Source organism: Schistocerca gregaria, chromosome 1, assembly GCF_023897955.1.
Source record: "Schistocerca gregaria isolate iqSchGreg1 chromosome 1, iqSchGreg1.2, whole genome shotgun sequence".
Classification (NCBI taxonomy): domain Eukaryota; kingdom Metazoa; phylum Arthropoda; class Insecta; order Orthoptera; family Acrididae; genus Schistocerca; species Schistocerca gregaria.
Window position 1 is genome coordinate 541,332,970 of NC_064920.1, and position 13,674 is coordinate 541,346,643.

Genomic DNA, 13,674 nt, shown 5'->3' on the forward strand with positions numbered 1-13,674 from the left:
TTCTCCATAAACTAACTTAGCCAGTGTAGAGTCTAGGTCAGGGTTGCAAATGATATGCAGGCCAATGATATGTACACGTCACTCTCAATGTGCCGTGGCCTGCCATCGTGGTTGCAGTGAAGGAGATCAGCACAAGTGCATCCTGAATCCTGTCTGCCAGGTCTGTTATGTCATCTAGCAACATTTCTGTTGGGGAACCTATAACAGCTTTTACTTGTGTTGCCAGGTGTCTTCTCCATAATGTATGTAATAATTTCTCTGGCACCATGCAAACTTGATTAATAAATGACAGAGGTACTGGGATGGTTTTCTACCTCCAATGTCCTTCTGCATCAGTACATGTCTTGTTCTTCTCGTGAAGTGGCCTCTCTACAAATTAACTCAACCTCAAGCTTTCCATATTCCTCCATATCTGGAGGTGAGATTTTTACATTTTGCTCCTTTGCTGCATAACAGTAATCTAATGGGCTGATCCTAGTGTGAATTTGGTGGAATCTGTTATCACTCCAGTGCGGAGAAAACTTTCCTCCATCTGCACATACCATAATGCTGAGGTGTGTGGCCAAAATGGCGGTAGCACCACTGCAGGTCTGGATACTGTGGATGTGCCATCCATCTCACAAGTTCCTGCTTCTAGGGAATTCATTGTGATTCTTCTGTATTGCTGACTTTATTTTCTCTAGCTGTATCATGGTGGGGTCACCACTACCTAGGCTGTTGATTGATTTGAAAATTTAACACGTATGATGAGTTCTATACAGTGAGAACAGATATGAAAAATAAGGCAGTATCCTGAAACAGTGTATTATTCAGAACAATCTTACAGATTCATATGTAGAACAATTCACAGAGAAGCAGTTACATACTAACTTAAATGAGAATTAAAGCACAGAAATTAATAGCCACAGAACTTTGCACTATAGCAAGGAGAAACTGACGACAGTGCTCCTGTCAGATAGTGCATGGACCCTCTCAACAGCTTAGCTGTCTCCCTGACGTCACTGTGGTCTGCTGCATGTCACTACATATATTGTAAATAACAACACTATAAAACTTCCTTGGGGCACTCCCAAAGTTACTTTTACTTGGTACCCCTGTCTATTTCCTCCCATTAAGAACAATATGTTGAGTTCTATCTGTTAGGAAGTCCAGAATCTAATCACAACTTTAGTGCAATACTTGCTTGGCTCATGTTTTGTCATTTGTCATAGACAGAATGAGTTTGTCCTGCCAGTATGATGAAATGCCATCAAATAGGACCTGTCACTTCCATGTAGATTAATTCTCTGATGGGATAAGCCATCCCTTAACAATGACAATAACCACCACAACAACAATAACTTTTTATTCCCATTCAGTTTTAGTAGAATAATGCTTTGTCATTGCTATACCAATTAGATAGCTTTATGCTGAAGCTAAACATGTTGGATGTATCACAATAAGAATGTGAAACTTGAAGATCACTTCCAAAAAATGCACAATGTTTTTTTAAACATCTAATTAATTTCTGTGCATTTTATATTTTCACAGTATGCTATTATATTCTTGAGATACAGAATTTCATTTTTCCACATAAACTCCATTCCTTTAAGCTGCCTTGTGGCACCATGGCACATGGAACATTTATGCTTGCATGGCAGACATCAGGATCATCATTTATGGCCCACCATTTAGCAGCCTTCACAAGGGAGTCATCTTCTTCAAATCTCATTCTTTGAAGGGATTCCTTCAGTTTACTAAAGATGTGGCAATCACTTGGTGCCAGATCAACACTTTAGAATGAGTGTTTCAGTGTTGTCCACCCTAGCTTTGTGATCTAGGTTTTCGTTTTCTCACCGTGTAGCCTGACGTTATTATGTAAGAGCGAAACATCATGCTTCTGCAAATTTGTCAAATGTGATGCATTCGAACATGAAGTTTTTTTAAGGTTTGTTACCGAGTGTCAGGATTGATAATGGTTCAGTGTGACATGATGTCCACAAGCAACAGTCCTTCTGAATTGAAAAACATAGTAACCATCAATTTTTCTGTTAATGTTGCAGTTTTGAATTATCCTTCAGCGATTTTCTTCAGTTCCACTCAGATTGACAGTTCATTCACTGTTATGCATTTGTCAACCAAAATCAGATTTTGAATGTGCTGCACATTCTCAGGGATCTGTGTAGTGCCCAGTCTGCCGATGTGTGCCCAGTTTCAGCAGACAATCTATTTGCTCAGTGACTATCAGTATTTCAATAAAGAGTGTTATCTCCATACACCTTTTTCAGGCTCTTGTTGAAATGACGTGGATTTCTTGTACATGGAAAACTGTCTGTTGGTCTACAACTCCTGTGAACCGTCACTGTGGACTCACTTGATATAAACTTTTTCATTGACACCAAAAGCTAAAACTGGACCACTGACAAGCATATCTGAATATTTGCTGCATCTCATTTCTGTATTTGTATCTGTTATAAGCATAATAATTTTTGCTATATAGTCATTTAATTTACTTGTAGTAAGTGAATTTTCAAAATAGAATGAAGCATTGTAAACCCCCTCCGCTGCCTAACCAAAACTCTTTTGCCACTACAGAAAATAAAGACTGGCAAGAATATTCTCCTAAAACGTTGCATTAATGAGTATAAATTGCTGTTAATGTGATGCAGCATAGAATGTTGAATCATAGGGGCACAGTTTTAACAACCACAGCTGCTGCCATTGTGTCACTCCTGTGCTGTAATGTGTAGGCCATTATGAAGATAATTAGAAACACATTTGGGGCACATTCTGCCTGATCACTTATCAGCTGATGTCACAATCTGGGTGGGACTAATGTCTTCCCTGTCTATGTATATGTGTTCCCCTATTGTATGACACAGTGATACACCAATACTTGTGATTATGTTACTGTTACTATTTATCTGTATTTTATGCATAGGAAAAGCTGTGTTTGGTGAACGACCCATGGTCCAAATATCCGATGGAAAAATAAGAGGAATTTATGACTTTGCCTATTATGGAAGGCAGTATGCAGGCTTCATTGGTATTCCTTATGCACAACCTCCACTTGGTCAACTTCGATTCAAGGTATCAGTGAGAATGATTTCTTTATGTTTTATTCAACTATATCTACCTTACACCATCTTAGGACCGACAGGTGCATTTTTTGTTCTTGTGTAATCCACACCATTAAAATTCACTTGTGGATAGATTGTCAAAGATGTCAATAGAAAAATGTTATATCAGAAACAGAGCAGCAGTTTTAGTGTAAGACTGAGGAGAGTAATGTACATGTTTGAAAAACTCACATATTCTTTATTGCCGTGCTGACATCAATTGCCCATTACAGACTTCCTTCAACATATGCAGATAGTGTTATTTGTTACAGAAATTCAACACAAAACCACTTTTGTTGTATTTATTTTAATTCTTGTAAAAAAGGGTGCTAAATTATGTTGTTCTTGTGTAATCCACACTCCTCATTAGATTCTTGGATAATGAATCTGAAGTAAATAACATTGTAAATTACTAAGACTGAACAACACATTTTATTCATTAATGGTATATTTTATCAGGATGCATCTTTACTTTGTAACTAAAACAAACTTCAAAGAGATTGTATAAAAACAAGAATATTTCCAAAAAATGCCAAAGAATAGGCAAATATTTTGCACTGTACACAAAACATTTTTCCTCCAAAAGGAATAATCAAAAATCAGTCAAATAACCAAATAAAGAGCATGCCAATCTCTGCTCACAGCAAATTAAATCAAACCCACTTAAGTAGCTTTGTAAGAAGATCACTCGTTCTTTCCATCTATATATTCTAATATGATTTCACCTTTCAGAAATCTTTCATAAACATAAAAGTGTTAGACCTCTATATGTTTTGATTGATGATGATATTCAGGGTTATTTCCAATTTTAAAGCACTGGCATTGTCAATATAAAGTGTTGGAGGTTGTCCCAGTGTTTCAACTAATTCACTTAATAAATGACATAACCAATCTAATTATTTGGGTCCTTCACTTGCTGAATAATTTTGACTTCAGTTCTCACTGTAGCCATCAATTTCTGGAGCTGACTTGTCCATAATATTCCCATACCAGAGTACTTTGCTGCAGTGCCAGTTGTTAAAAATCATATTCACTTGTCCTCAGCTGCTTTATTCATGATTCCCATAAAACATTTATTCCAACAGCACAATGCTTGTCTGAGTTCATAATGACTCCATTTCAAGAGACATGCTCTATGTGTATTATTGTCAAAGCCTTCTGGTTGATTGAATACACTTAGTCTTGAAGTATTCCTTTTGAAAGGTCATCTTCACACCAAACTGTATCAAACACACCTTCCATGAAGCAGCTGCCACTAACAAAACTTGAACTGTGTTAAAATGTGCAACAGGACTGCATCTGGGCAATTTCATCTGACATCATACAGGACATGTCGATCCACTATCATGAATTTCTCTGGTAAAAATATATCTTAGACCTCTATATCATATATGTCTAATAATTAAAATATTTTCATTTTATCTTGGGTTTTGTTAATGGTACAGTCCTTTGAAAACTGTGTATTTTGTAAGTAACTATTAAAAAAGTAGAGAACTAAAAAATATAACTAATAAACCAAAAGTACTAGACACCTGACAGATGTTTCACTTTAAAGCTCCTCTTTGTATGTTTAAATTTAGTTGACACACACTCTTATGGACTTTCTTTTAACTTACAAATTTAAGAAGAAAATACAAAACTTTAGATTTTTTTGCATAATTGTTTTTTTCTAATTTGGTCACAGAATGCTAACTTCCTTGTTAAGTTACCAGATACTGGTGATATAATTATAGGTAATATCTTCTCTGCTCCAGCTATCATTATTATCACTAAAAATAAAAAAAAATTGCATTTTTATGAGTTTTTACAAATTATTTACTCGAAAACACCATCCCATAACTTATGAAAATTTAGCAATACAATGTGAGCTGACAAACTACAGGGACAGGTACCTGACTGGAAATGGAGGAAAAAGGTCCCTTGAACATGTCTCTGGAAATGCATCGTTGCCACAATAGATGGTGCTGCTGAATGACAATTCCTCTGGCCACTTGCCGTGTTTCCTTGTGTGCTTCAGACTGTGTCATTGATGCAGCATACAGTAAGCAGCAGAATCGCCTGATATTCATGTTGGGAACAATCTAAGATAGTGTTTGTGTATGGCCAAGCACATGGAAATGGTCAAACACCAACACCAATCACACCACACAACATTTCAAGCCCCTTTTGGGCACTTGTGTGATTTTATAAACATTCAAAAAAGGGCTTGAAATTTTTTGTGATGTGACTGGTGTCTGTCAGGGTACTTCTTTCAATATAGCTGTGCTGCCTCTTGACTGTTTTTTTCCATCTGGTTGGCCATATGCAAACATCATCTTGGCTTGTTCCCAATATGAATACCAGAGCATTCTGGTGCATGCAGTACGCTGCATCAATCACATAGCCTGCAATGCACAGGGAACAGAGAGCACTTGACCAGAGGAACTGTCATTCATCAGCTCTCTCTATCGTGGCAACGATGCATTTCCGGACACATGTTCATAGCACTTTTTTCCTCCCTTCCAGTCAGGAACCCGTCACTGTAGTTTATCAGTTTTATTAATGTTCACCCTGTATATTGTTTGGTCATTGTGTTAGTAGTTACTACAGTCAAAGTGGGCAATATTTTTCAGTGTAAAGTGTTAGAAATTTTTCTAGATTCTGCATATTTCGCATTATTGGATTTCTTGTGTAAGATATCCTTGTTGGCAACACTGTTTCCCATTGTCTTTTGCTTATAACAAGCGAGTGAGAACTTGCACATGAATCATTGTGCATAGAATTTTGTGTTTGGTTTGAACTTCTTGTTAGTTAAATTGTTGGAAATTTGTCAGAGGTATTGCAGAAATATCTTGGTCCACAAGTAACTGTGTTACCATCACATCCATTGTGTATCAAAATTTATGAGGTGATCAGTTTTTCCTACTGGCTGATTGTAGCACAGCTCATAAGGAAGTTTGTCTCAAACTGAAGATTTTCCTTTATGATTTAAAATATAGACTGCTGTATTGCAAGGTTCTGCCCACAATCCTCTTGATAGTTTGCTTGAGTTCAGCATGAAATGTGCAGCTTCAACAATTGTTCTATTTTCACATTTGGTCACATTGTTCTGTTCTGGTGTATAGGGTGGAGGAGTCAGTAATTTTATTCCATTATCTGTGAGCAATTTCTTAACTCTGTTGTTAAATTCTTTACCTCCATCACATCTAAATTGTTTAATGACATGTCCTTTGTTTTGAGCTTCATTTAAATGTTGTTTGCACACATAATACACTTAACTTTGTGCATAAAAAAGAAAATTTGATGATATTTACTGAAATTGTCTTTAAAACATATGTAATATCAAGCACCTCCAGATGACTGCACTCATTGGTCCATTGACAATTATGAGGATTAATTCTCAAGTAACTGTGGAACAATTTACTCTTTGTCTGAATGGTGCATCTTTCCTAATGCACAACCACCACAAAATTCATCCGTACAACCTTCCATATTGATGTTAAGTTTCTTCAAGATGCTCTTGATGTGTTGTTTATTTTGATGACTGAATCTTTTGTGATACATTTGTAATACTTCAGAAGATGTCACTAAGTTTACTCAGTAACTCTTTCCTCTTCTAACAACACACATATTCAACATGTACAGCTCATTCTCAACAAAGCCTGTCATGATGATGTCACCACTGGCTTTCTCCCAAATCCTAACACTTTTACAGTTAAACATTATGTTGCAGCCTTTACATATGGCTGCTTTGGCTGAGAGCAAATGAACACTTGCATTATGCACATACAAAATGTTTTCCATTCTAGCACTGTCGATTGATTGTTTCATCTTATTTCAATATAGATTTTCTTGATCAAATGCGCAGATATTAGAACCTTGTTTTCCTGCTGAAACTACTTCAGGAACATCAAATTCACTGTACAAAACAAAGTACTGTTTCATAGCACCAATAGCACAATACCATTTATTCTAGTCAATATAATTTCTGTTAGACAAACTCAGGGTGCATGAAGTAAATACATTGTTTCTACTCATCTTCCATTCTTGCCACATGATATTGCAATCGAGAGCATTCAGTGGACACTCCACTGCCAAATGACCTAGTTGTTTAATTTATTGCATGGAAATTTTTGATTTGATCACTCTTTCAACATCTTCTTTTTCCATGTGTTAGAAATAACAAATGCAGTTATATCTGTTGCATTTTGTTCACAAGATTTAGTGGTACAAAGTTTTTCAATAAGTAAGTTCAAACTATGATTTTCTGCTGGTATTGACTCCCAGAGCTGTTTAAAATGATCATATTCCTTTCCCAGTGTAGATAACATTCGGCCATTTAACATTCTTTCAGAGAATGTATTCTTTTCATATTTTGTTAATTCATAATTTAGGTATATTACAAACATTTGGCCAAATGTATGCTAATATTTTCTACTTCATTGATTTGACCTGAAAAAAAGTTTTCAGTTAACATGTTCAAGTATTTCATGCCACTATGCTCAAATTGAGCATGAAGTTTGCCCCATAATTCTTTAGCATTTTTGCTCGTCAGCTCAAGTTCAGCAACTGGCTTGCTTAGTGCACTTGATATCAGACTTGCTACTTTGCATCATTCTTTTGCCATTGTGTTCACCTGTACATTTCCAAGGCAACATAACAGGTTTGCACATACTGATAACAATGCCTTTGAATTTATATGAATGGAGCACCTTAGAGATGTGCCATTTTCATTTTGGCCAATCATCAGGTGCTTCAAGTTTATCAATATTCACTTTATAATCTCCATTCGTGTACATTTTTTGTTGTTGCTGTAATTGGTTAATTTAGATGTGGCTTGGGCTTATAACTTCTTGTAAATTATTCAAGTCTGACCAACACAGTTTTATTCATGATTAGCACATTTCCAGAATACAGCTTTACTTTGTAACTAAAACAAACTTCAAAGATGTTATATAAAAACAAGAATTTCAAAAAATACCCAGGAATAGGCCACCACTTTACAGAGAATACCAAAACATTTTTCCTTTTATCACAACAAATAACATATTTATTCATAAAAGGTGAGTGTTAAGAAATGCATGTTGAAAGATATGTGCACAGGGTAAAATTTTGTAAGAAAATTTTATATCGAACCAGAGATGGTCAAATGTAGTATTGATTTTCCTTTAATTTACATCTATGGTCACAAACTTTTTGTTAATAGATTCTTGATTTCAGTCTATAATGACCATCATCAAATCTGCAGCAAAAATGGGAATAAACATTAAATACACTCACAGATTGTCTACTGCTTAATAGACTGTAATGAAAAGTACTACTGACATATATATGCATTTGTGCACTTAAGTATGAGGAGGAAAGTCCTAATGTACTGCAGCTATAGTGGCATTGTGAAATGTTTATTGCAAAATCAGCACGAGTATCATCAAATATATATATATAAATAACATCAATGATGATGTAAATAAAATAGAAAGAAACTTCCACATGGGAAAAATATATTAAAAACAAAGATTACAAGACTTACCAAGCGGGAAAGCGCTGGCAGACAGGCACAATGAACAAAACACACAAACACACACACAGAATTACTAGCTTTCGCAACTGATGGTTGCTTCTTCAGGAAAGAGGGAAGGAGAGGGAAAGACGAAAGGATGTGGGTTTTAAGGGAGAGGGTAAGGAGTCATTCCAATCCCGGGAGCGGAAAGACTTCCCTTAGGGGGCAAAAAGGACGGGTGTACACTCGCACACACACACACATATCCATCCGCAGATACACAGACACAAGCAGACGGTGTTTTGTTCATTGTGCCTGTCTGCCAGCGCTTTCCCACTTGGTAAGTCTTGTAATCTTTGTTTTTAATATATAAATAACATCATATGCACGAGTTATGTTATCAGTAGAGCTACTGTCCAAAACAAGCTGCTGTACAGTAGCCACAAGATGTTTGTGTTGTAAGTTCACCAGATCTCGCTAATGTAGGCATACACTAGTTTTTAATGATAAATTGAACAGTGTAAAATAAAGGGGGATACAATAGTTGAAGTCTGTAATGAGCTTATAATGTATAAAAGGCATTACAATAATAAAAAGTGATGAAATAGAACATGACAAAAGTCAGATGGTTAAAAAGAGGAAGAGTTAAGAGACTGTAGTTGACATATGCTTAAGTGCCAATATTCTAGATAATGACATAAGTATTAAACACCTTTGATACTGCACAGAATAATATTAAAAAACTATAAAACAAATCACTAAAGAAGCCACAACGAAAGAAAACATAGTGCTGTGCATAATCAGCGCTTTCTGTTAGCACTTATGCCAGAATTACTCACAGGCGAGAAGTGGTTGGAGGAACATGACTGCCTCATACCCTTTGGCACTTCTTTGCAAGACAAGAATGATGAAATTCCGTAACAGTGCATGACCAACATTATCTAGCTAATGCAGTATCCAGAGTTGAGGTGCTCCCTTTGTTTTCTTTTGAAGGTGCTCAGTTCCTTTATGCTCTTGAAGCTAGATGGTAGTCCATTATAAAATAAGCTTCTTGTAATTGTAGGGTCCCTGTCTGTCATTTTCAATCTTTTGCCGAAAATGTGTTAATTTTCTCAATTCCTTGAATTTGTTTTTGCAGGATTCCTGTGGCGACAGTTTAGCTATGCATCTAACGGCTATCTTTTGAAGTTTTAGGATTCTTTGGATATGCACATCTGCTGCACCACCCCATATTGGAATACAGTACAATATGTATGGGAAAATAAGTCCATAGTACATTTTAAGCAAGGTTTCCTAGGTCCACCGTGTAGCCCATTTTTTTCATTAAAAATATGTTTGTACTTATTTTGGAACAGATCCTGCCAATGTGTTTTTCCCATATCAGAAAATTTTCTATGTCTGTACCCAGAAACTCTGTTTGTTTTGGAATTTGTGCACATAGTCTTCTTCCTGTTGATCAATAAGTTATTTTCTGTAAAATGCCTTTCTGCCATTTACAAGTTCGCACTGGCTCTTTTTTCCAACTCCTTCACTGAGGCACTACATATTAATAAAGTTGTGTCATCGGCATACATGATAACTTTTTCATTTACAGCAGTGAAAATATCATTTATATTTAATATAAAGAGCAGAGGTTGTAGTATTGAACCCTGAGCTACTCCATATTTTACCTGCAGAAAATCAGAGTAGATATTTCTCTCTGTATTTCCAGATTTATGCTTTATTTCCACAAACTGTTGTCTGTTTTCAACAAATGTTTTTGTAATTCTTATGTCATAGCATTCCAGTTTCTGTAGAAGAGCCACAGTCAAAAGCTTTTGAAAAGTCTACACAGACACTAGATATTTTCTTTTGTTGATCCAATGCCTCACTGATATGTGTTATGAAATTTGTTGCTGCAGTCTTGGTGGACCTACCCTTTCTAAATCCATTGTGCCTTATTTAAGATGTTATGCTTCTTTATGAAGTTTGTAATCTATCTTTAATCATATTATTTTAGGCAGAACAGGTGTAATCATTACGGGTCTATAGTTTCCTGGGTCTTCTTTATCCCCTCCTTTGAATACTGACACAATGTTACTCATCTTTAAACATTTTGGGAATACTCCTTGCTTCATTACTAAATTTATCAGTAATGCTAGAGGTTTAGCTAGATACCTAGAATAGTGTTTGCTGAGATGCCATCCAGACCTGTATTTTTAGTTTCTAGTGCTCCAATTTTTTTAAGAATTTCTGATTCATCTGTAGGAAGGAGATATAAACCCTTCACTACCTTTTTGGGACTCTCCATTCTTTTTGGTACTGATATGTTTTTCTGAGAAGTTTCTGCACTATAGCTATATAGTGCTGGTTGAAAGTATTGCACACTTGTTGTGGATCAGTCACTTCATTCCCTTCCCTTGTCAGTGCTATATTTATATCTTTCAAGGCATGTGATTCTTTTCTATTTTCATTTATATAGTTCCAGACTGTTTTATAAATGTTAAAAGAGGACTGTATTTCAAATTTTGGGGGCTGGCCTTTGCTTCTCATATCATCCTAGTGTATGCTTTCTTCTTATACTTGTAAGCCCCATGCATGACCAGACCTTTTCCTTTCTGATTTGTTTCAAAGAATTCAGTCAGTTCATCTCTTGCTTTTTTACTTTTTTTGTGGTGAACCATTTTTTTATTTGGTTTACCCCTAGTAGTTCTGCATATCATAGGACCAGCTGTATGTAATGGGTGTGTTTAAGCATGCTGGCATGTCTTTCCCACAGTGCTACAGATGTATGTACTCACACCACTTGGTGTTTTTCTGAGTGAAAGGGGAATTGGATAGGTCAGTGGTGCACTACACAGCTAGTCGGGTAGCAGAGTACATGTTGAGTATACATGGCGCCTTTTTAGGCTAGGTGGTAGTTTGATGTACTCTAATGAACACTTGCCATATGACACACATGTAATGTAACCGGACTGTGCTCATAATTATAACACTTTTACTGTCAAACTTTTATCCGTAAATTGTTGACATGTTCGTAATGTAGTTTCTGAATTTACTGCACTCTAGGAAATCTCTCACCCTTAAATTATTCTTGAGACTGAGAGCTGGCTGAAACACAAAGTAGAAAGCTCACAGACATTTAGCAATTCATCAAATGTATATCAGAAAGACAGATTATATGCCATAGGAGTGGGAGTGATCATTGCAGTTCACTAAAATATTTCTCTATTGAGGGTGAATTTGAGTGTGACAGTGATGTTATCTAGTTAGGTGTAACAGGTCTAGATGAAATTAAGTTAATTGTTAGCTTTTTATACTGGCCACCCGATTCTGTTTGTGACAGTTTTAGAATCATTCAAAGAAAGAGTATGGTCAGTCATGTAGACATACCCATATGATGCAATATTAGTTGGAGTTGACTTTAACCTGCTGAATATAGACTGGGACATCTATGGATTCATTGTAGAGGGTAGAGACAGTCTTGCAAGTACTTGTGAACACATTATCCAATCACTGTCTTGAGTAGCTACTTAGACAGCCCACACACATTGGAAATATATATCTAAAAACAAGCCTGACCTTATCAATGACATCATTTGGGGGATAGTGATTAGTGGCCGTGATGTCATCATATTGACTGTGTTTAAATGGATTGTAAGTCATACTCTGTACAATTATGTACTGCATAAGTGGATAAAGGATGGAAAAGAAGCACCATGGTTTAGCAAAGAAATTTAGAAAATGCTGAGGAAGCAATCAGTTCAGAAGAGAAAGTGCAAATGACTACAGGGAAAAGTTGTAGAATTTTGTCTGGCTATAAAAAAGTCAGTACATGAAGCATACAGGAACTACCATCTTTATACCTTAGCAAAACATCTTCCTGAGAACTCAAAAAAATTCTGATCCTACTGAAAATCATTTAGCAGGTCTGAGGTTTCTGTCCAATCATTCCGGTTTGGCAGTTGAAAAAAAAAAAAAAAAAAAAAAAAAAATAATTTAAATTTTGCATTTAATAAATTTAATAACTCATTCACACAGTGGAATCATATTAACATACTGTCCTTTAAGCATTGTGCAGACTCCTATATGGAGGTCATTGTAATAAGCATTCCTGACATAGAGAAACAACTCAAAGATTGAAAGAAGATAAGCTGCCATGTCCGAATGGAATCCCAATTTGGTTTTACAAAGAGTACCCTATGGCATTGGCTCCTTACTTAGCTTGCTTTATCAGGAATATCTCTCCCAGCACAAAGTTCCAGAAGTTGGAAAAAATCACAGATAACTCATGTATATAAGAAGGCTGAAAGAACGGGCCTTCAAAATTACAGACCAATATCCTTAACATTGGTCTGCTGCAAAATTCTTGAAAATATTTTCAATTCAAAGATAATAAATTTCCTTGGTACAGAAAAGCTTCTGTCCATAAATCAGCATGGTTTTAGAAAGAATAGCTCATGCCAATCTCAGTTTGCCCTTTTCCTCACATGGTATCCTGTGAACTGTGGCTATAAGGCAGGGCTGGGTAAATACCGTTTCATGAGCACGGGCACTTGCAGATGCCCACAAGGTCTGTCCATGGCTCTCCTCCACTCTGCCGGCCAACAGTACCCCACTATCTGCTTGCCCAGTCATGCATGTCACTGCACTGAGCGGAACCACTCGGTCCGTTTACTTCCTGTCATTTCTATTGTCTGTGCAGACACTGCATTTGGTGTTTGTGATAAAACAGAACTAGTAGGTGGAAAATAGCTGAAGACGAGTTAAGATTGTTGAAACAAAAGTCCTTGGAACCTATAGTCGTCAATTCACAGTGGGAAGAAGCAGGCCTCAGTTTTACATTTGCAATGCAACATTGTCTTCATGGAAGAAGAACAATGTGAAGTGACATTATCAATTGCTTCATGAGAAGGATAGAGCCAGTTTGATTAATGAAGAAAGAAAAGCCAAACTTATCAAATGGTTCAAATGGCTCTGAGCACTATGGGACTTAACTGCTGTGGTCATCAGTCCCCTAGAACTTAGAACTACTTAAACCTAACTAACCTAAGGACATCACACACATCCATGCCCGAGGCAGGATTCGAACCTGCGACCGTAGCTGTTGCGCGGTTA

The 13,674-nt window shown here is 36.4% G+C and overlaps 1 protein-coding gene across 1 annotated transcript in view; it reads left to right on the forward strand.

Annotated features, from left to right (window-relative positions):
- The first annotated feature begins 2,782 nt into the window (after positions 1-2,782).
- Positions 2,783-13,674, forward strand: part of LOC126281368 (esterase FE4-like) — a 134,861-nt gene continuing 123,969 nt past the window's right edge. Inside the window, exon 1 of the mRNA XM_049980325.1 lies at positions 2,783-3,069. Within this exon, the coding sequence (XP_049836282.1) occupies positions 2,884-3,069 (186 nt within the window). The 5' untranslated portion in view covers positions 2,783-2,883. The remainder of the gene's footprint in view (positions 3,070-13,674) is intronic.